Source organism: Scatophagus argus, chromosome 12, assembly GCF_020382885.2.
Source record: "Scatophagus argus isolate fScaArg1 chromosome 12, fScaArg1.pri, whole genome shotgun sequence".
In the NCBI taxonomy this organism is placed as follows: domain Eukaryota; kingdom Metazoa; phylum Chordata; class Actinopteri; family Scatophagidae; genus Scatophagus; species Scatophagus argus.
This window is the reverse complement of record NC_058504.1, coordinates 12,371,902-12,396,908: the sequence shown is the minus strand read 5'-3', so window position 1 is coordinate 12,396,908 and position 25,007 is coordinate 12,371,902. Positions and strand designations below refer to the sequence as shown.

Here is a 25,007-nt window from a genome sequence, read left to right as displayed (position 1 = left end):
TGCTTATCAACCTCAGGATGATAAGCAACAAATGTGAATGAAGTCACTATTCACCAAGAAATAATAATTACAATTACAGTTAAACAACAACTTGTTGTGTTTGACTTTCTATGTGTTATGTGTTGAGTTGCTGGTAGGCAGATTATATGACAGAGCAACAAAAGCAGGTTCTCACTCCTTCAGTCTTTACACAAGCTAATCACCTCCCAGATTCAGGTCTGTACTTAATGCATTGACATGAGTGTGGTACTGATCCTTTCACTGAACTCCCAGCAAGAAGCACATCCAAACATATTCCTAAAAATGTTGAAACTTCCTTTGAAGTATTTGAATATGAGTGACTAAAAAGCAGCAGTGAAAGATAAAGACAGGAGAAAACATTCATTAAGGGTTAAACTGTGGGTGTCGTCTGACTACACTTGACTGACAGCATCTTTATTCTTACATTGCGGATTTCTCCTTTTTAACGATGTTAACAGAACCACATCCACCTGTGCGCATCCACAAATTCTTCTTCTTCAGTCGTACATGGTCAATGTGAGGAAGATCGTTAATGCAGCTGTCAAAACTATTCTACACGCATGTGGAGTTAAAGAAAGTTTGGGAACGAGACAGCAACATGCCACTAATTTTTTGCTCTGCCATATCAAGCAATGGGTATGTCATGTAATCTTTACTATTCAAAACTCCACAAATATCCAGAGTTAACAGATGTCTAACCACAGTAAAGACAAAATCCACAGCAAAGACAGAAAAACAGAACTGTTGGACTACTAATGGATCAAGATGGAAAACACACACACACACATTAGGAGAAAGCTGCATACTTGTGAAACACTAGGGAATGAGAAACTGGGCCCAAACACATCTGTAATCAACAAGGGGGATCATGGGAATATTTTAAAAGCCATAGCTCACGTTCTGACAGTGGCATGAAAGTCAGCACTGTTGGGGATACGAGGGACGAGGGACTCTGCTGACCAGGACCTGTGGGACAGGTGTTGAACCCATCAGCAGTGGGGGACACTCACAAAGCTTGGAAGTTATTCTTAGATCTTGGGAGATACTCAAAGACATAAACTGATTATTATAACAAAGATGTATAAGGAAATACGCATTCTGCGTAAGGCCCATTCTGGCATCTATTATGTAAAGTATTTTAAAACAGCAAAAGCTCCATAAGAAGCCATATGGCAGAGAGCTGTAAGGCAGGCAGGACAGAAAAACATGAACCATATTTGATGCAGTTTCTGTGCTTTTTGACGCAGTGCAGTCAGACTGTGTGCAATCAAACTCTCCATGTAAATGCAGCATCTCATTTGGAAATCTGCATGAATCATGACTGGTTTGTTTGCATGAATGTGTCTGTGTATGCGCCCATCAGCAGCCAGCAGAGGAAACAACCCTCCAAGAGGATTAATTAGGAAATACTGCAGGACGTTCTGAGAGATGAGGACGAAAAAAGGAGGAGGGGAGAGAGAGGGAGAGAAAAACAAGCTCCAGTGCCCTAATTTACTGCTCTCATGGCACGTCACCCACCCACCCTCCCTTCATTTCCTTCTTTGTTCTCTCGTTCCCATCATCTACTCTCCATTTCTCTAAGCAGACAAAACTCAAAATGGTCAAAATCATCTATTTTTTTCCTCCATTCTTTTCTATTACTGTCCTCTCATCGTTCCCTTGTCTCTCTTTTGCTAACCCAGATAATCAGACACTCTGTCCTAAATAAAATGGAGGTCTGTCAGTCTTCCTTTGCGACCCCGCCTTTCTTCCATCCTTCATCAATCCATCCATCCACCCCCCCCCCGTCCCTGTCCTCCCACCTCTGCCCGTATAGTGACTTCTCTGTATTTCCATCTGAAGTGGCAGTGGAGGTCCAGAGAGCACTTTGTGCTATTCGTCTGTCCATAAAGCTCAAATATTCATGTGCCCGCTCCTCTCTGTGCAACAACAGATGATGTCCGCCGGCAACAGACTCCCAGTTTCCATGGCAACCCTATCCATCCAGCCCCTCCTCTCTCTGACTCAGTTGGGTGGCAGAGAGGGATGGTGGCTGCAGTGATTACCTTCCTGGCAACATGTAGCAAAAGGACATGGAGTAGATTACTAAGAGGTAAGAGAATGAAGTAAAGACGGGGAGAAAAGAAAAAAATATTAATGCTGATTAGAGAAAATCAGAAGACAAAAAAGAAAGAAAGAAAGAGATTTGGTGATTATTTATTAAAAGAAACACAAAAAAAACCCCCAACAAACAAAAAAAAAAAAACCAAAAAATGTCTCTCAACAGGAGAGGACGCCAAAATTAGTGTCCTTGTCCCCTTTCCTCCCTGCCAGCTCTTCCCTGTCCTGGTCTCCTCCTCTGTGACGCTTCTTTGTCCTTTCAGCGCAGCACAGGGACTGTAAGCTCCTTACTATAATACAGCTACACAATGCCTCTTAATACTCATCTTCTACCCACCCACCCCGCCTGTCTGAAAAATGGTTTGTAATGCAGCGCACTGCCCCCTATCCTCATGTACCTCTTTACAGTGGGGGCTTCTGAGATGCAGCTTTTTGAAACTTTAGTATTCCTTTCTGTAGATTTAATGCAGCACTTGACCCATCTGTCCTTTACGTTATCAGTGTGGAGCGGTGACTCATGCTGCCTGTATGGTCCAGCTGTAACCATCAGCCATTCTCAGTTTAGTCATTGTTTACAGGTCTGATCTTTTCTTCTCATCGCCTCTGCTGCAGTCTCGATTTAATGCCTCACTGACTAACATCCACAGTGCTAATACCCTCTGTTAAAGAGACACTGCATTTTCAGCTGCAGCTACAATGTGTTCACATCTGTGCTGTGCTTTCTGTCTATGTAGGTCATCTATCTCTGTACATGTCTGTGTTTTCTCCTCCACCTCCACCTCAGCCTCCATTTTACCACAAAGCTGAGGAGGAGAATACCTTAAAATGCTCAAAGATAAAAAGAAAGAAAGACACCTGAAAGAGGAAACAAAGTGAAATAGAGCAGAGAGAGAGAGAGAGAGAGAGAGAGATGTAAGGAAAGCAGACGAGACAGGCAGGAAGGATGAAAAAAAAAAGAAAAATCAAGGAGAGTCGGGTACGGGTGCTGATTTTTGCCAGCAGGAGATGAGTGTAACTATGGTTACCAGGCAAAGAAATGATGTCATTGCCTCTCAAAGGTGCTTGGCATGGTGGAAGTATTTTTGGGAGGTTGGCAGTGCGAGTCAGTTCTTCCCCCCTCAGCAGTTTTTTGTTGCACATCAGGAGAAAATATGACTATCATGTAAGTGGAAATGTTGAGTTTCATTTTGCCTGCACAGACAATAAAAGATGTGCACTGGCACAGAACCAGACATTTGCAGTTTGTGCCAATTTCATCATTATGTTGCAGCTTCCGCAATCTCCTTTTCTGCATTATTTCCTCCAGCTCACTTCCTGTCCCTCACATACAGACAGTGATGAACCTGAAACATCCGTTCTAATGTTTATAGGACTGCAAGAATGAATTGCTGTCATTATCAACTGACTGGTTTATTATTTTCTCAGGTAATTAATTATCATATAAAATCTCAGCAAGTAACAACTGAACAACAACGACAACTGAGCAACTGCAGAAAGTTATTGTAAAGTAATGCATCAATTAGTCAAATTTGAAAGGCAACAACTTGCAAATGAAAGATAGATGACTTTGATGATTGATTAATTATTAAATTTTGTCATTGTTTAATGTGAATTATTTGCCTCTTTGGCACTAAAATCTACCAAAGAAGGGCGCATTATGGTTGACATCAGAAATGTTGTCACTGAATTCCTGAATTAATTTCTGCACAACAATAATTAAGTAATTAACTTAATCAGAGACTGACAGTTTAAAAAAAGACTCTTAAAAAAATCAGATTCATGGACTGTAAAACTCGTCTCCATCTTCAGGACTGCAACCAAAAGCATTTGGTGTCTCTGTCCATGTCCGTCTCTGTTAACCTCTAAATGTCACAGTCAATGTAGGCTTGTTACTTTCACCCACATTCACCCTCCTGAGATGGGGTTATATTTTATATAGGACGCACACAAGTGCACACACACATATTCAAACATAGACATACTTGCTAGATATACATGCACGCACAACCTTTGAGACACACACACACACACACACACGTATAGACCACACCCAGAGATTTATTGCCCCCAGAGGAAATCAGACTGCTGGAGGCTCAGCTAATGTAGGTCAATTGACTGACAACTGCCCTACCTCCACAAATGTATGTGGACAGATAGAGAGCAACACACACACACACCACTGACAAAATGAACCAGTCTTATAAACTACAAACATACACAAACAAGATAAACCCATGAAATGGGTCAGGGGTGTAGATCCTTGTGATTAGAGCCTGACCAGTCTGGACAGACACAACATCCTCGAGTCGAGGGGTCCACGTGGGTAACAGCGTCACTCGCAGGTATCATCAGTCACCATCTACTGCATCACCCTGCCCCCCTTCCCATCACCGGGGGTCCAGGATATCGACACAAGGCAGGACCTCGTCTATAACAATTATTTATCTATCCACATGAAAAAGGGGGGGCATAATCAGAGAACATGCGGTCTACATCATCACAACAAAACACCTTAAGGAACAGTGTTGAAAATTAGGCAGCTTTATAATATCTGGACCTTGAAGAATATTATTTATTTTCTCAGAGTGACAGAATCAATACTGCGTTTTTTATGAACCACAAACCTTCGGTATTGGCGTCTGAGCAGCTCCATCGTTTCAACTATTAAGCACAACCACAACCCGCCTTCTGTTAGATTTAGAAGTGCCTGTTTTTACCTGTTTCAATCACTGGTGGCTAAAAACAGCCTGATGAAAAATGTATAAGAGAAGCTTTTAACTGCTTTGACAGACAGTTGAGAAAATATTGATGGAGGAAGACTAATGTAACTGCATGCCTTGGGTTTTAACCCTACTTTCACATGTTACATTTTGGCTCAAAAAGACAATCGACACCAGTCAGTCGTGGTCATGTTAACACGCAGCCATGACCATCAGCAACATTAGAAGCCATGGCTCATACAGGACTACACTCAAGTGCAAGAAGATGACACCAAATATGGCCATAGGACATCAGTTTGTCACTATGAGCTGTGTGACATGAAAGTCTGGTTTGCTGTTTCCACATCGATGCAGCCTGTACTGCTACTGCACCTCCACAAGAGCTTTAGCCTATTTCAGCAACATGCCTACCATACATGTGAGGACTCTCTCTGTAGGTATTCCTGAGAGCCCGTCTGCACGTGTGAGAGAGAAAACCGGGAGGTGCAGGTCAAATGAGAGAGAGAGCACTATAGTTATGCATGTGGCTGTGTGACCCCTGATGCTTATTAATATTCTGTTGGCATCAGCCTTCAGCGCAGCCTGCAGAACCGAGAGACAGACCCTCTTCTCTCTAAGTCTCTCTCACATTTAAGGGAGAAACGTGTCCCCAGAGACATTGAGACAATGATCCCCTGGGATGAGTCATGACATTGCAGATTGTGGGGAAGTAAAAAGCTCGAAAATTAAAACTGTGGGTGATGGCAGTATACACATGTGTTTATATGTGTTTCAGTGGCTTAGGGATTGAGGGGTTCATGGTAACGTTGAGCAGCGGGAAATTTAAAGCAGATCGCTGCACAAAATGGAGACATAAACAAGTCTGTTGGTGCATAGATGAATGCAGCGTCCTGCATTTTACAGCCTCTGTTGGTAATACCTAAACCCACTTCAAACGTCTCATTTCCTCAATAAAGAAGAGTTAATTCTCATTACAAAAGACCCATCTGCCCTTTAATAGGATTTAATGCTTAAGTTGTCTCTATAAGTTGGATGTCTTCAAGTCTGATGCACACAGCAATGCACACACACACACACACACATGAAAGCATTTTTCATGACATGATGCCCCTTACACACTGATGTGGGAAACATGCTGACTATATTTCATCCCTCAGCAGACACATCACATTGTTTTAGGGCGAGACGCGTCTCACTTCCAGTCGAATCAGAAGACAAACAGGCAGAAAAATCAGATGGCAGCAAGAAACATGTAGAAAAAAATGCTAAACAAAAGATGCTCATGAGTAGTCAGAAATGCATAAAGAGAAACAGAATCATAGAGAAAAGCAACTCCACACAGATAGATATGAGGAAACAGAAACAGACAGACTGAGACATATTTTCACACGAGACAGACAGGCAGACAGTGTTTTTATCTTTGCACCCTGCTGCTTCAGGGTGACACCGGGCAGCGCTGTGATGATGGAGATGTCACTCTGCAGTGTGATGGCACAGCCAATCGGTTGACACTCACTGGCCCATGTTAATTGTCTGCTAATTGTGTGTCACATGAAGAGTGTTATACAAGCAGCCGAGTAATTTGATCAAGGGGATATTATTAAGATATGACGACCAATGCAGGGAGGCTGAGTGAAGCAGGCAGTGACACACACTAAGATGCAAGCGTGTGAATTTATGCACTCGCCTTAAGGCAAATGCAAAAATGATGCAAAGGAGCACACAAATGCACAGACACACACTGAACTAGATATACACATTCAAAAACATTAGTTGAATTTCTGGTTTTTATTCTTCTGCTGTCACTCAAACCCTGTTTCTCTGGAGTTTAAATGCCACAGTAGTGCGTATTTCTTTCCTGAAACAGCAGGAAAGTTGAGAAACGGCCAATCTAAACAAATGAAGTGAGGCTTTAATCCACAGTTCTCAGAAACTGAAACAAAGAGAACAAGAGAGAAGCAGTGGAGTGTACAGCCAAGTTAAGGACAAATGAAACAAATTTATTTCAGTGCCCTGGCAATGTGGGTGCTAATAACAGCCAGAGAAATTTGTGCCTATGCACACACACGCACACACACACACACACACACACACACACACACACACACACACACACGTGTCATGTGCGTCTGGGTCAGGGGAAAAGAAAACAGAGAGTCAGTTCGATGTACATGAGATGAGGAAACAGCAGGAGAGAGGAAACATTCAGAAAATAAGAGATGATATGTTGTGTGCATGTTAATCAATTGTTTTGTTTCCCTCCACAGCTGAGGTCACATCTCCCCTTCCACATCTAATGCTGCCTCCCTCCCTCCCTCCTGGAGGCGGAGGGGTGGCAGATATGCTCCAAGGTTCACTTTGCTACCTGGAGACCGACAGCCTCCTTCAGCCAGCCAATCAGAGAATGTGAAAAACACACTCCTGCTCTCCCATTGGTCCACAGCTCCTGGGGACTCATTCCACTATCAATGGCCATGTCATTGTGTTGTCTGGCAGTGCTGAAGCCAATTATACTGCCCCCTTTCTTTGTTCAGACCTCTTTTCTCCAGCAGACCCCCTTCACGCATATAAGGACACAAGCACGCACATACACACGCATACAAATCTCCCCCGACTCCCCAGAATGTCACAACAAGAGACTGAGGGAGTCTGGGAATCAGAAGACCTGAGACTCATAGCAATGAGACATCATTATAGATCACAGTCATCCCGATCCTTTTTCTGACCTTACCAGGATAAACTCACAACTACTGACAAAACCTAAATGTTTTAGATTTTTTAACTCTTCTGCTAAAATTAACCCTGTAATTCTTCCACAGGGGGAGACATGGTAGTCAGAAACATTGTCTCTACACAAATGATCTATTTAACAAGATGCATGTTAAAGGCATAATATTCTGTGCCTCAACACACCCTTAATCCATACCTCACTGCTGACTCTCAATCACAGGTTGTCAAGTAGCCACCAATCCAGAACGTCTGCATTTGATGAACTACAAGTAAGACTCAACCATAATTTTACCACAAGTAGAAAAATTAAAACAATACACTGATAAACTGTCTGATGATTTCTTCAATGATGGAAATAAGTTCACAGTGAATCCTACCAATAAACATAAACATTTTAACGTTAAAGCAAAGAACCTCTAATATAGGAAGAACTCCCACTTCCAGTTATGTAGGGGGCGCTAGCGAGACAGTCTAAAATGAATGGGGACTTATGGAGGTGTAGCCCCAAAATGTGACTTTTATGGTGCAAAAGAATTTTTTCTGGTAATTTTCTTTATGTTTTTGGTACGAGTGTAGTGTAGTACAGTTAGATTCAAATTTCATGGATTTTTTTTTATGATGAAATACCTTCTTGCATTATTATTTAAGTATTTGTGGCACAGGCGCCAGTTTATGGCATTCACCATTTTGGTTTCACACATCAATCAATCAATCACAAGTTTGTGTTTTGTTTTAACTACGCTTCTAAAATCTGCTGTAGCTCTCGTGAGGAAAACGCACAAGGACCATAATACACAAAACTGAAGAGGTATTAATGTGGTTATGTTCACGTAATGATAATTGAACTTTGCCTTCCATAACGTAACGTGCTAGTCGTAAATCTTTAACTGACCAATCAGCATACGTTAGCAGAATGTTAGTGCTTTATAGGTAAAACCTTCTGCCCTGTAACGAAAACGAATGGGCATTACTATTACATATTAACATACTATTCTTTTCAATTCTGATATATAATCAATACTATATTTGTAAAAACTAAAATAATCTGGGCGTCTTGGTCTAGAAGTAGGTGTAAATAACTAGTTTAGCCACTTAGCTCCTAGGTGCCACCTTGGTGAACTGCAGCCAACTTTCGGTATAAAGGGTTTTAATAGGGAGTGGGGACAGACTGTCCTTAGAAGGGCTATGGCTTCAGAACAAGACTAAACATCATGAGATTATAATAAATGCTAATGCTAACATGCTCACAGCAGCAGTGCTAAATGCTAATGTCTATCTGGTATAATATTTACCATGTTTACCAAATTAGCTTAACATGTTAGCATGCTAATAGGATGAGGTGTCAAAATATTTAACAACTTTGAATTTGACCCAATGAACAGTGAGTGGATTTATTATTACAGTAAATCTACTCTTACAAAGGAACATAAATGTGTTTTTCACCATCAGATTTCAAAGTAGCCTGTCCTAACATTTAATTTAAAAGCTGCAGATGTCAGTGTCATGGTGGGGCAGCATTGCATATTAGGCTTTTCTTCTACCTTTTAGAGTACACACAGTCAGGTGCAGATCAGTCTGAGCTTCAATGTTAGTCCATCAAAGTTAAAACTCTTCTCCCTTTACACCATGATTTAGTCACCAAATCTTCGATAATCTAGCAAAAGTGAAGGAAAGGTGAAGTTAGCTGAAAGTGTTTATACCCAGATGGAAAAACTGTGTCGCCATGCATTGGTTGTAGTTGTATTTAACAGGGGCTTGTGTCACTGTAGTCTTCATGGCCTCTGTCTATATTCTGCCACTTAACGACTTAGATAACAACATATTTTAACAAGCAACATGAGTGGTTGAACCAAGGGGGTCCACTGAGCCATATCAGAGTGTAAATGAAGGACCCTGAACACACAGATACTGATGAATGGCCGTGAAGACATGCCTCTCAGTCTCGTGTCGCAGAGCTTCATCCTGTCTCGTTTTCAGATGCTGACACAAAATCTTCTGTGCAATAACACGACATGCTGAAGTCCAAACCAGCTTGCTTCCTGTCTTTTTTCCAGTTCCCTGTGACTAACACGACCAGGATGTGCTCACATGTTTACCCAGGCGTGGCGTGTAAACACAGTCACAAGCACGAGTGTAACAGAATATTAGCACACATTCAGACACGCCTACATGAGAGTACACCTGCGGGCTACATCGAAGTCATCTGTTGTCACCTGCTTCCACGGTGCTGTTGCTGAACAAGTTTTAGTCCAGAGAACCCTGCTTTTGGTTATAAGGTAATCACTTTGTCACAGCCAGCTTTCTCTTGCACTTAACCTTCCAACTGTCTCTCCCTCCTGATCCCTCTGTGCCAAACTGTTGTAGTAACTCAAACTCTCTTCTTCAGAATTGAGGAGGCCTCTTCATGATCATTGTGTTGTTGAGAGCTTTTTTTTTTGTCTTTGCATTTGAAAAGCCTCAATATAAGCCTCCTCATCTTTATCCTGACAGTTCCTCATTCACACCTGAAGCCATTCATTTAGAAGCAAATCAACCAACACAGGACATAAGATAAAAACATTCTTCAGGGTTTGAGTTACTCCTTGCATGAGAAAGATGTTGACAACATAAATGACTACAGCAAAAATTTGAAGAGAAGAATGCTATATTTATCCAGTGATCGAAAAAATTTCAAAGTTTTGCTACAAATTAAGCGGACGCCTCTTCAAAAAAAATGAGGCCTGAAAGTAAATGACTACTCAGTATGTGTACTTTAACTTCTGACAATATTACATTTTACTGGTTGGTGTCATCACACAGTATTTGTGTTTATGTATTGTAGTATATACATATACACTAACAGTAAATACCTGGGGTTATTTCAGGGAAACACTGATGACAGAATCTTGAATAACCTAAAGGTAAAAGCATCTGTCTGTTTACTTTAAAACCTAATTAGACATTTTAAGGTGACATGCATGAAATACATGTGAATTTGTTCCATGAGAGACCAAAGGAAAACCTTACGTTCCTCAGTCTGCCCTGATGTTAATGGTTAAAGGGTAAAACCATTTAATCCGAGGTCTATTTAAACAGGTATTATGTCTGTTGTATGAACAGCATTTTAAAGCATGCAAAAGGGCTGCGCATAGATTAAAATATGCTTCAGCCATTTTGAAAATCTCATTCAAACATTTCAGCTGCTGCAAGGATCTCTCAAGTGCAGTTTGACCACACTGAGTGACACACAAATCACCAAATCCTTATGTGGATAACATAAGGAACACACATGCACACAAATGCCAGTTAAAAACAAAGAGCTGCTGGCTGAGCTACGGCCCTACTGTGATTAGGATCAGATGTGGGGGGAGAATGGCTGCCTATTTCTGTCTTCGAGACAGGAAGAGTGACAAGGACACACTAATACAAAAAAACGTATGCATAGACATTTTGATCCATCATCTTCTTCACTGCCAAACCAGAATCATTAAGGCCCTGTGGCCTACATGTGTGTCTACGAACACCATGTGTGTAAATGATGAAAGGGAGTCTCGGTTTTCTGGTTAAATTAACAGGGAAGTTAATGAGTTGAAAGGACGGCAGTTGCAGCTCAGGTTCACCAAAGAGCAGAGGCCTACCTTCACAAGACACAGGAGGGACGGTGAAGAAACTGATTTCTTATTCTCCAGGTTTCTCACATGATGACAAACACAACTTTTTTTCCTCAACTTCTTTTACATTCTAATAACACTCCATGAAAATAAAACTAATGGTTATTCTTGAAATTAGAAAACAGTCATATTTAATTATTACACACAGGGCAATGTACACCAGGTAAAAAAAGATGTGGAATGAAACCATCACATCATGCTTTTAAATTGAGTGAGCCCACTTTTCAACTTAAATGTGCCACCAGACAACAGAAGGCATAACTGATGCTTTTCTCTTTCTGACTTCAATAAGAAGCAGATGCAAAAGTTTCAGTGTGAACAAGCTGGAGAATATGCTGTCAGAAACTGGGAAAGATTTAGGAGATGTGGACGGAATCAACTCACCTTACCGAACGAAGCTGAAGCCAGAGAAATTTCTCCAGCTATTTTTGGGTAGCTGGTATGATACAGCAGGGGTTTCCCAGAACAGACCAACGCTGGCTCGGCTGGCCACAGCAGGGCGGAGAGCAGGAGAAACGATGACTTATCACAGTTCATGCTGGGAAACGTTTCTGAGGCTTTGCTGCTGTGATGGACGAGCTGATGATCTATGAGACTCTCAGGTGGAGGACAGGTGTACTTCCTCTGAACTGGCTGCTCTGGTAAAGATAAGATAAGATAATCCTTTATTAGTCCCACAACTGGGAAATTGCAGTGTTACAGCAGCCAACAGAATATAGAGGGTGCAAAGCATGCAAGGATAAGAAGGATGTGCATTCAAAAAGAATAAATACACAGGAAACAAGTACCTGCAGCTGTGCACAGTACAGAAAAGAAAAAGACTGTTTACAATAGATTCCCTCAAGTCATGATTAGTGGATGGAATGGTTATTGCACAGGTTTTGTTTCAGGGACTAAGCAAATAAGTACTAATCCTTGTAGTAGTGTTTATATGAGTAAAGATTATTGCACAGTTATTATTACACATGTATTACTGGCGTGACCACTTTGTCCCATTATTACACATGTATTATTGTCCAGTTAACACATTCATCAGCTGTGAATGTTGTGGAGTCTGACAGCAGTGGGCAGGAAGGAGCGGCGGTACCTCTCCTTCACACAGCGCCAGTGGAGCAGTCTGTCACTGAAGGAGCTGCCCAGTGCTGTCAGAGTCTCCAGCATGGATGTCAGCTTGGCTATTGTCCTCCTGGCACTCACCTCAGTGTAGGAAGCAGCCCAGGACTGAGCCAGTCCTCCTCTCCAGTTGTTGAAGCGACCGTCCAGGTACTTGTAGGAAGTGACTCTCTCGATGTCTGTTCCCTGGATGCTCACCAGTGTGGGTGGGGTGTGTCGGCGTCTGCTGAAGTCCACCACCGGCTCCTTGGTTTTACCACTGTTGATTTGGAGGCAGTTCCCCTGGCACCAGTCTACAAATCCTTGGATGAGTTCTCGGTACTCTCGGTCATCTCCTGAAATCAGAGGTATAGAGAGTGAACAGAAAGGGAGCCAGAACTGTTCCCTGTGGTGCACCCGTGCTACAGAGAAGCATGTCAGACTCACATACTGCGGCCTGTTCATCAGGTAGTCCACGGGGTCCAGGCACTGAGGTGGTGGTCTACATCTGCACACTCCAGCTTGTCTCCCAGCAGGGCGGGCTGGATGGTGTTGAAGGCACTGGCCAAGGCTAAAAACATGATTCTCACAGTGATCCCAGGCCTCTCCAGGTGAGAGTGATGTGTTCAGGAGGCAGATGATGGCATCCTCCACTCCAATGCCTGGCTGGTAGACAAACTGCAGCAGGTCCATTGATGGGCTCACCAGCGGGCGCATGTGGGCGAGGACGAGTCTCTCCGGGTCTTCATCAGGTGAGACGTCAGTGCCACCAGCTTATAGTCATAATATCTAAAGTGGGCTAACATTTTTAGCTCAGAAACAAATCTCCCAAGGAGTTCAAAGGTTAACTGACGCCAGACGTTTCCCTATTGCACTGAAAAAATTACTGGAGCAAAGGACGAGGTAGTCAAAGGGTGAGAACAGAAAAGCAGAGGGGACGCAAATGAAAAAAAAAAAAAAAATCATAAGGCATCAACTGTTCTCCCCCACACACAGACAGTGTTAGATGTGAGGAATCATGTGGAACACTGGCAATCAGTGTTGGAAAATGTCTCTGGAAACCCCAGAGCCAAGGAAGGTCCTGGAATTTATCTGTAAAAATAACTAATCCCGCTGTTTATTCATTCTTCTGGTGACTTTTACCAATAAATTACAGTGTCAGAGTGCAGAAACTATCTGGTATTTCACTGCACTCTATGTTTACATGAGAAAGGGGGAAGGAGGGGGCAGAGTGAGTGAGCACTATGGAGAAATGTGCTTCGAAAGGAATTCACTTTGGCAAAAACACAGGAATATAACTGAGCTAGATATCTCTCTCTCTCACTCACACACACACACACACACACACACACACACACACTTAATCACATTTAACATCAACAGATGATACGGCAACTTTAAGTGGGTTGCATAAAATCTGGCATGACCAAAGAAAGAGCCAGCAACATCATCAAATTTCTTAAGACATTTTTAATAGTTCTGTGTAACAAACAGAATGACTTGTGTGCATTATTCTCTATTCATAGAGCACTCTCTGAAGAAAAAAAAAGAAAATCTCGTCTCCATTCAAATACATTAAAATAATCAATCATAAAAATTCACATAGAAAACAAGCTCTTTAAAAAAAAAATTAACAAACAGAAGGAATTACTCAAATTAGAAAACAACAAATATTCCAGTGATATTCTGATGTCCTTTTCATTTGTTTTTATGTTTTCTTAATGCCACTTTTTAGTATGTGGAACACACCTGGCACTGTCCACGTGAACAGATAATAACAGTATAGCAGACATAAAACAGCAGGCTTAAATGCAGCTATAACATATTTTGTGCTTGAGAGCAGGCAGTGCCGTCTTCTCAATGACTCTCAGTGTTACTGGATTAAAATGAAGCACCAGCACTCGAACAGAACAAGGATTTCTATACATACCTCATTTACTTTCACGCCATTTAAGTGCCAGTTCTTGTGTGTTCAAAGACATTCAAATTTTTATGGAAGATGTCATACAAACAGAGATTCCTGATCAGATTTAATTTTGGAGCTTTAAAGATTTTCCGCATATACCAGCAATATGAAGCACTGATCTCGAATCAGCGGGTTGATAAAGACCACTGAAGTCGAAGCTTTTACATCCTGAGGCTGGCTATACTATTGTGTTTGCATAGGAATAAATATTGCATTGACATGGAACATGTGTGCTGATGGCTACTGAAAGCAAATAAGAACAAGGTCAGACATTCAACTACTGTTGACGTTCAGTGGGAGGGAAAGTGGGTGAGCAACACAAACACAGACAACTAAACACACACATGTACTTGTCTCAGCAGTTTTCGGGCAGTTTTCCAGTGTGCTATATCATCAGCAGAAAGACCACAAATCTGTTTATGAAACCTAGCATTTATGACAAAACGGTCAGTACCGTACAGTAATTACAGATGGCAACAAACATGTACAAACACACACACACACACACACACACACAGGAAGTTCAGTGTGCACACCAAACTAAATATAGGAAGCTTACTTCACACACTCAGATATTCTCATGCAGATAAACACACAGGCATGTAAACGGGCTGCTCAGGCTAGGTTTTATATGAAAACACCCTTTTGAAAAAATAAGGTTTCTCTGGTTTAACTGACTATGGAAGAATTTTCACCTCCAAAACTAATTCTGCTTTGCTCTCGCGTTTATGGGAATGTTCACATTCATGAATGTACACAGATTTTCTTCATATAACTGTTGTGAGCACGTTTGGTAACACAGTTTATGTAAATTATACCTCCTTTATATGTGAAATCGACCAAAAAAAGTGAACTAAATCCCTTCTCAGCAAAAAAAAAAAACCAACAACAAAAAAAAAACAAAACAAAAGAAAAAAAACATACACACTGAAACATACACCCGGGTGATAACTTTTGTTGGACTGGCACACACACCAGTCCAGTGCAAACTGTGGCTGGACACATCCTGGGAATGAAATGACAAGACTTGATTTCTATTGGTTGGCACTTTTTTTTTTCCCTCAATAATACAGCAAAAATGATTAACATTTACAAAAAGTAACATACAGTATGTGAGACAATTACAAAAGAATATGTTTCATAGGTTTAACACAAAAAAAACAATGTGAAAAAGGCTTGTTGTGTTGGTCTGCAACTTTCACAGAAAACTCTGTGAAAACTGTGAAGCAGGATGTGCCAAATTCCAGACATCAGTCTAAATTTGGGATGTGAAAATAACCGCAAATAAATGTAATAAGCAAGATGCCTTTTGATGAATGACAGGTGAAAATCAAGAAGCATAAACAGAAAATAACACATGGAGAGATATGTGCACATACTGAATAAAGAAATATCTGTGACATTGGCAACGATCCTAAGATTGATGAGGGACATCCAGGGCTTGTGACTGAGGTGAGACCTCCTCACCCACTTCCACACCCTGTCCTCCCAGAAGACACAGTCAGTGCTATCCTAAAAGATTGTTCCGTTAAGACAAAGGCTGGATTGGACACGGGCCTTTTCATTTCAGGAAGCTAATCTCAGATGGAAAATGGCCCCTGGAATGGCTACAAAATACATCTTTGTTTGGTTATCACTGACTCTGTGAGTCCAGGGTGCCTAACTGGACCGAGTGGGAGCAGCATCCAGTAACTCCTCTAATGACTCTGCTCCTTCCAATTTAGGCTCCTCCTTCTCAATGATTCTCTTCTTAGGGAGCTTGGATGAAGTCGAGTCTTCCTGCATCAGCTCTTTGGCCAGGATGTTGGTCACTGCATGACCAGCTCGTCGGTGGTTGCCTGAGAAAGACAAAGATGCAGAGTGTGTGACATAAACACATAAAAAAAGACAGTAAATTAGATATCATATTTATATCATAACAAGTCCATGCTGATATGTCAGTGCATGCCATGGAGTGACATATCCAATGTATGTGCAGGAGGAGAAAAAAAAAGATGTAAAAATATGTCGGTTAGCCATAAAATATACAAATATGTCCATCTGAGAAAACAGCAGGCTTGTTTTCTGAATGATAAAACATAAAACAAAAGCCCGTGCATTATCATGACACACAAACACAAATAGATTGATGGTATGGCTGTGTATGTGTGTGGATTAGTGACAGCTGGAGCAACTCGCCGCTAATGTCAGATTAGACTCAAATATCCTGAGTAAGTGGAAAAATTGAGGTGAAAATTTAGAGACACTGAAAGGATGAGGAAGCAGGAGTGACAAGATGAAGGGACGGAGACGGGCAGTGGGGTGAGACACCACGAGGAGCAAGATGATTCACACTGTGGGAGGATCAAAGGGGAAGGAATGGATGAAAATGAGATGAACATGTATGAGGAGGAATGAAAGGAATGACAGAAACAAGCAGTAAAATAGATCACAGACCCACTGTGGGTGCAGTGAGGAAGAGAAAAGAAGTGCACAGGAAAGGGACAGAGAAACACAGCGAATGCGACAGATTGTGCCCTGAAGATGGGGCTATTTTTTATTCTTTTACCTGCTTATTCTGTTATTTTCTCCCCTCTCACTTTCTCAAACACACACACACACACAGCAAAAGCAGCCTTGTTTAATCTCTTCGATATCCTTTACCGCTCTTGATTCTCCTGTGTGGGAGGGCAGCTGTGTGGCAGCAGCCATTTTGAATTATATAGGTCAGTGGGAGATTGTGTTTGAGTCTTTGCTGTTATTTTATGTCTGGTTTATGTTCACAATTCTTTGCTCACCAAGCAAAATGGGCTATGAACAAAAGGTTAACATCAGTACAGGACACATTTGTTATCATAAACACACACTGTTGCAATGTGTTCCTGAGCTACTGATGAGAAGGAAAAAAAAAACTGATTGTCATGATACAAACCAATAGAAATCCACATGCAAATGAACCATGGTAACACAAACAACACACCAATATTGGACACATGGTTCTTAATAGAGAAAAAAAGCACACAAACAAAACACAAGTTACCGAACAGGTCTCCAGAACTAGCTGTGACAAAGACACAATTGAGTCTGAGGAGAAAGAGGAGAAGGAGGGTTTAGAGTCATGTTCACAGTTGACTTGTCTTCTTTATATGCGAGCCTCAGCTGGACTGATCAGCACAGACAGCTGGGGTGTCAAATTATCACCTCACAAACTTTCGTTGGAGAGGCACACAGATCACTCATCTCTTACTAACACCAATAAATTTGAACTCTTTCTCTCTTTCCTAAGTCAACTCCCTAATCCGTCCTCCATATCTATTTTCATCCCTTTCCACACGTCCCCCCTTACTCATAAACTTGCTAATTAGAAATTATGCAAATGACCCAAAAACCAAGAGAAAGAGTGTGCGTCAGCGTGGGTGTTAACGTGTACTGTGACAAGCTTGTCCTAAAAAAATCCAACCCGCAGAGAAAGGCTCTTCAAAGGCTGTCAGCCCAGCTCCTACCGACTCTCATCCTCCTCCACTCCCTCTGGAGAGAGGAGGAAGAGAGAGGGGGATAAGAGTCAGGATCAGAGGGTTGTTGGATTGGAAGCAGCCTGGGAAAAAGCTGGATTTAGACAGAAACCTGCAGATTTAAGTAATGAGAGGAAAATTCTTAGAGAAGTTGTGCAAATGTTCTCTTAAAACATGTGAACTCAAACAGCCTGAGGAGAAAACACAACACCTGGCAGACAGGTTTGAATGAGCATATCAGGTTAGGTAAATTGCCCCAGAAGCCTACAGAGATGAAACATCAAAAAATAAAAATGGCTAAAAGAATAAGGTTGGTAATATTTTATATGTTTGTTATTGTCAGAAAAATCCCAGGAAAAACACCATAATGGACAAAGTGTTAAATCCACCTCTCTGAACTTTGCCGGCTTAGTAAATATGTAACACAAAGTAGTTTTTTTAAAACCGCCAGACACTGTTGTTGTTGCTCAAACAGCAGTAAACAGTGCATTTGTTAGGGACTGACATGCTGGAGACGAATAAGAAACCTATAGAATATCACCACTTGTGTGTCTTATGTGACTTTGGAACAAGCTGTCCAAAGTCTTATTGAAAATAACACTGAAGCAATGTAGGATTTAGTGTTTTTAGAGTTTTAAACACACTGGGGGCAAAAAGTCTAAAATGATTTATCGGCCTTGGTGGCCTCTTTTTCAGGTCTGTCTCTTCTATGCCTCCCAAGCGCCCTAGAGAAGTAACTGGATTAGTCCTTTAAAACGTGGCACCACAAACATGAAAATGCTCAGCATGTGTGTCGTATCCAAAAACTGGCTGTGAGGCTGATCATGTGATTCATACTCTTGGCATCAAGTCTGGTGTGCACAACAGTAGGAAATGGGATGCAGGGACACATTACACAGAGCTTTTAGTTGTGTTTACTGGTGGGAGTAAGACCGAATGACCGATTTTTGCACAGTGAGGGGAGGATCAGTGGCACAAAAGCTTTAGTGACAAGATCATCTGTAAAACATTACGCTCCAGGAGACTCAATAATGACTGCCTGATGAGGGAAAGAACCCCAAGACATGAAAGTGTAGGGCAGCTTTAGATGAGGAAGTAAGAAAAATTAACTCTGCATGGTGTGATGCCAATGCTTGACAAGGAAGAAGCCATTTTTACTGTTGGTACAGCAGCAGCAGTGAAGCCAGTCACTGTGACGGTATGGTAACAGTGCCAAGGCTAGCACGATGGTGTATTTGCAGAGGTAGGCTGGAACTCCATCACTGTCCCCCATCTTAGCAGGGACTTATATCGCCCTCCTCAGGCCACACTGCGGAACAGACTGCTGCTCTGCACTAGAGGACTGTGGGAAAGAGTGACGTCACCAAGCACCACTACTGGCTTGTGTCTGTGGGTTAGAGTTGATGTGCAAGCATGCATTTTGTGCCACCAAAAATGCTCCACAACTGGTGCATATGTGGGGTCTTGCTGGCCTGTATTGTGGGTGTTAACTATGCATGGCATATCACCACTGCTGAAGCAAAGGCTTGATTGATGAGTGCTCTCCTATTGGTCTGAATTATCTCTCCTGAGTATGTGTGTGTGTGTGTGCGTGTGAACATCTGTGAAAGCACAGATCTTTGTGGGGGGACTTTTTCTTTTTTTGTAGCAGCAGACCGTCTGCAGAGCCAGCGTGTGCCTATTGTTGCTATCCCCTTTATCTCTGTCTCTGTTGTGATTGGTGCTTTGTCAGCTAGTTGCTGCAGTGATTGGTTGTTCCGGGAAGGGTCATGACCCAGCAGATGGGTCTATAGTGAGCGTTTAGACATGTCATTCCTCTACACACAACTGCTCTCACATTGCTTGAAACACATACACACACAAACAAATTAGCCTAATGTAACCAAGCTGACAAGTCTGTAATTATACAAAACAATACAGATGGACAATAGTTTACTGTCTAAAGCAGAGAGCAAAAGTGTGATAATGACAGAAAAGTATGCAAGGCTGTGTGTCCTCTGGAACGTGACGTGTCTGTTTGGGTGCATGTATTGGTATGCAAACATCCATGCGCGTCTTTGTGTTGGCTTGCAAGCATCTGGTGTGTGTGCTTTGTCTGCTTAAAGGAGGGGTGGACAGACGGAGGGCAGACAGCTGGAGCTGCCCATTCTACACAACCAGCACAAACACGCGCACAGCGAGCTGAGGTACAGGTCAAAGGTGACGGGACGCACAGCCTCCGCAGCCTCGTGGCTCTCCGTTCAGTCACACCGCTGTGACACAATGAGCGTGACAACACACTCAGCAGGCCCTCAGCAGTTCTTTAACACAAAGTTGGTGACGTCTGCAGTCATCACAGCAGTGAGGGGAGGAAAACAAAGAGGAGGAGGAAGAAGGGACACGCTTCATGTAATTAAGATCCTTACAAGCACAATAGAGATCACTAGCTCCAAAAGTAATTAAATAATACATTCTTGAGTGCCAACTGTTATCAAACATCATGATCATTTCGTCATTGATGTTTTAGAAACTGAATAAGCGGAATTATGAGTCTTGAGACATTACATACATTGGTACATACTGTAACGGGAGGGTCAGCCTGTTTAGGGCAATTAATCTGATTAGATGTTACATGCTGTAGTGCCCTGATGCATAAATTAGAAATGTATTTAAAAAGATAACCATGTTGAAATTACTGAGGAATAAGTAACACAAATTAACCAGGAACAGTGAAAGAAACATGTAAGTGTATGATCTTCAGAACTGTAAAAGGTCAACTGACAGCTCAGTCATATTTATGCAGCATCTTCTTGATTACTTACACAGCAGCGTCACATTGTAGTTATAACTATAGCTTATAACTTCTTAAAGAATCACACCAAAATCATAAAAAAGAAAATCTCCTTTTCAAACAGCTTTTGCAGCTTTGCTCCGTATCACGTTTTTGTTTGTTTTTCTTACTTCTGACGAAAAAGTACACAAGTATTCAATAAGACTTTCAAATCCAGAATTAGAAAGCACCTTACAGCTGCCAGATTCTCCTACCGCATCAAAAATTGAACTGAAAGTCTGGATGACAACACGGGCACACGTGAGCTGATGTGCATTTGTACATTTCTGGAACCAAGATGAATCTTTGTCTTACCGTTTGAGTTGTGTTAGCAGGCTCACAGTGAAATGTATCTCACTGTGTATTACAAATGGACATATAGTACAACATTCACTAGTGTTTTGACTGACATGAGGGAAAGTAGATACTTTTTCCACAATTAGAGGAACTCCTTTGTAATGTGTTAATACATGTTACATTTATGCCGCAGATACATTATCGTGTCTTAGGTGAAACAAGCAAGGTCAAGGTATATCAAGCCACCAGGCTGCTCATACTCCCGTTTTGATGTATGGCATCATTAGGATTTTGTCTGTGTTGTATTCCTTTAGTCAGACAAACCCTGTCTCCTCCTCCACTCCTTTTGCTTATTTACAGATCATTCAAAAAGATGAACCACTGTTTTCATCTGATATGTAATACCACTGAACAACAGAGTTAAAATGAATCTTAATCTAACTGCATCGCAAAATAAATAGAATAAAGTAAGATGAGCAACAGGTTAAAACGAGGACTAGTGGCCTGTTATATCACAGTCAGCGAGGGAGGGAGGAAACATGAAAACATCTTACTAAAACCAGGCCACTTTCTTTAATCAGCTTCAAATGTATTGTCTGTTTAACAAAACAGCAATACTTGTCATCATTAAGTCACCTTTACATATACAACAGACACAAAACAAATGAAGTTCTATTTAAATTCTGATCTTAATATCTTCATTCACTTTTCTGCCCAGTATTCGGAAAGTTTGTAGATACAACAACACACACGGATTATTGAATTATGGATTAAACACTAAGACTATGAGCTGGACAGAGGAGTGTTTTCAGCCTGCTGAAACAGGCTGCCTGTAGCCCCACTGGTGCCAGGTATGCATCAGTTGAACTGTAGTCAGGATGTGCCTCCTCCTACTTCAGCTCCACTAAATTAGGACCTCTGACTAAACCAACCAATCTAACATGCGTGCACACAAAAACATAAATACACACTCCTATGGTATGGGTGAAGGACTTCAGGCCATTCCCGAGTGTAAAGAACAAAGCAAAAGTAACTTCAGTCTTCAGTTATAAGTGAAGAAAATAAAAACTCATAAACGCTGATTCCTTCAGACCCCAGCAAGGCTTCACACCCTCCACATCAGCCAAAGCCTGAATTCTGCCAAAAGAAAACAAAAACGACAAGAAGGGGGAAAAGAGGAGACAGGGAGGAGGCACTGTGATATTATACATACTGCCACTTATATTTTCCTTCTCTTTCCTACCACAGACAAGTGTGCGCAGAAGGGAAGGCTCTCTCCCTCTCTTGAACACACTTTAAGTTATTTCCTGTTAGGATTGTGAGGTAGCCAAACAGTATCATGGGTGACTGCCTGAGCCCTCAAGTGGGCCCCATTTTTCCTCTCATACAGTTCTCTTGCTTCTCACTCCATTTGCTCCCTTCACTGTTGTCTCAGTGAGTTCAGCGGTGATCAGTCTGCGCTGTTTGTGATTAAAGGGAGGTTGCTGCATTTAAGAGATTTGCTCAGTGCGACTTAGTAGACCCGTGAGGATCCCTTCTTACAACCCCTGTTTAATGGCATGATTACAGCTAACAGGTTGTATAAATGCTTTTAGTGACTGACTGAAAGAAAGACAGACAGCAAGAAAGAAAGAAAGACAGACAGTAAGTAACAAAGAAAGAGTGCAGTCTACCCTCTGGCTCAGAGCTATTCCACTCCAGAGTACCGCTTCACATCTGGCTTCTATTGAGGGAGGGATTGGGTTGCACACACTCTTCCCCAGCCTCTCTTATGTGTGAATGCTCAACCAACACATGAATGCATGTGAATACACACACACACACACACACACCATGGAGGCTCTCTCTTGCTCTCAGATAACGGGCACCAGACACTTTCTCACTCACATGGTAACACACGAGTTTTCTAACACAAGGTGTCAAGTTACAAAGTTACTATCCTAGCAGCCTCATTTTCATTTGCATGGTATTACCAGGCCACATTATCCCCCAAATGTGCTACATGCACAAGTTTAAAAACAGAAAACAAAAGGGAGGGAGACAACTGCTCTCAACAAGTGAATGTAACAGGATTGGGCACTGGGACAGGCATAAGGGGTAACCAGATTACTGGCCTGTTTCTGTGAGCTTACAAACTGAACAACATGTCCTGAATGAAAATCAATACAGACTGGAGTTATGTGAGTATGTCTCATACAGAACATGGACTCCTGGCTGGTCCAGACATGACAAAAGTAGCAGTACAGTTTTCTTGCTGCAAGGTCAAAATGTTAAAAATAAGATTTTGAGTTGAATGATCTTGATGCTAAAGACTTTATGCAGTAATTCTGTGTAAATATTCAGAGGGATACGGGTTTCAAAACCTCCTAAATAACTACAGTTTGTCCAAATCCTGCAAATACGCACACATCTTAAACTCTGACAGAATGTGAGCACAAAAACGTTGCCTCTTCAGCAGATGAAGACAGTCTTCTGGTGTCAAACACCAAGTGAAGTATCATTAAAGTATCAAAGTTTTTGAGTGTAGGAGGACTTTAATGTTACTGTTCTTTCATTCTTTAGTGAGATGTAAAAATATGTTTTCTCTGTTGACCGCTCACTATTCCACCTTAGCTTTCTACCCACACGCTGGAAATCCTCCTTAGCTTGACACTGAAATTCCTCTCATAATTTCCAATTCAACTACCACACCCTCACCAGTTGTTCCTCTTTTAAATATCCTGCTGCCAACACCCACCCAGAGCAACCTCCCTCTTCTTCTGCTGCTTGTTCCAGCCATTGGTGGAATTGGCTTTGCCCCCCCTGTAGCCATGGCCAGAGAATACTGCCACAACCCACAGTCTCTGAGCCATGCAACAGATGGAAAAGAAGCAGGGGAACACAAACAAATCTGTTGTTATGTGTTGACAACAGACACAGAGAGGAAGAGATGGAACAAATGAGCCTTACATGCTATGTGTGTTTTAATATAGTATGCATACCACAATGCGTGTGAAACAATTTGTTATGAAGATTTACTGCCCTGTTTGTGTATGAGTACCTGCTGGACGCGGTCCTCTCTTTCTCCTGAAAGCAGCGCCGGACTGCAGTGCCTCCAACAGGCCATCCATGATACCAGTTTCATCATCCCCTGTAAACACAATATCAAAACATGACTTCAGAAATGTAGCAATATATGGAGTAACATTTTAATCTTTATCTAAGTGTCACACACACCTAACCATTAGCACAAACATTCTCTTTTAAAGGAATACAAGTCTGACACACATATTAATTTTCTTTCCCAACAACAGGGGAGTGATTTGTGGTTTTTCTAAACCTTCTACCTATTGCTCTAAACCCTCTACCACATACACACACACACACAAACACACCAACATGGGCAAGGGGTTATTTACCAGCCACGTGGAGACATTAACAAATCATTACATGCCTTAACCTAGATGGGCAGTGACCTAGTTCAGCTGCTGTCACTGCTAGGGGCTACACACGGCACTTTCAGGGATATAACCTTTATAACCTACAGAAAAAACCTTATTGGAAAGACACACCTATACCTAAATAATTATGGCTTATGGCTAAACGGGTACTGACTGAAACGGAGCTTTGTATCTGTGTACATGTACAGTAGAGTTTGTATGGGTGGTCTTGATGTTTGTTTACATGCACAGATTCAGTGTCTGGTGGCCTTAAATCAGGGAAGGAGGTCCAAACCAAGGGTGGTGGGCATACTGCTGCTGTGAGTGATTGTTTTGTGGGCAGGATTGTGTGGCACCACTCAGAGCTCAGGCAGATGGTTTTAATTATTTCTATTTGAACTTGAATAGAGACAGAGGGGTCTGGAAAAAGGGGCAGTGAGGTTGGGGGTGAAAGGTTTATGTCTTCACCTCCCCAACCCCCAAACACACACACAAACTATTTAATCCTGCAGTAAGCCATGAAGCAGATGGCCTGTGGTCTCGCCTGTCACGTCAGAGAAAGTCTCTCTGAAACACTTCCCAGGTCTTCCACAGCTCACATACACCCCTCAATGTCCATGTCCTGGAACTGCACAGACAGCTCATGATGATGTAGGGCATGTTTTTCTCCTTCCGGGAAAACACATCTGGCACATTTCCACTCACACTAATC

The 25,007-nt window shown here is 41.9% G+C and overlaps 1 protein-coding gene across 2 annotated transcripts in view; it reads right to left on the bottom strand.

The window, feature by feature from the left end:
* Positions 1 to 13,765: 13,765 nt before the first annotated feature.
* Positions 13,766 to 25,007, bottom strand: part of LOC124068671 (protein diaphanous homolog 1-like) — an 88,131-nt gene continuing 76,889 nt past the window's right edge. For both annotated transcript variants that reach the window (XM_046407073.1, XM_046407074.1), the window contains 2 exons: positions 23,917 to 24,006; positions 13,766 to 16,117 (listed from right to left, as the gene is read on the bottom strand). In XM_046407073.1, the coding sequence (XP_046263029.1) occupies positions 15,939 to 16,117; positions 23,917 to 24,006 (269 nt within the window). In that variant the 3' untranslated portion in view covers positions 13,766 to 15,938. The remainder of the gene's footprint in view (positions 16,118 to 23,916; positions 24,007 to 25,007) is intronic.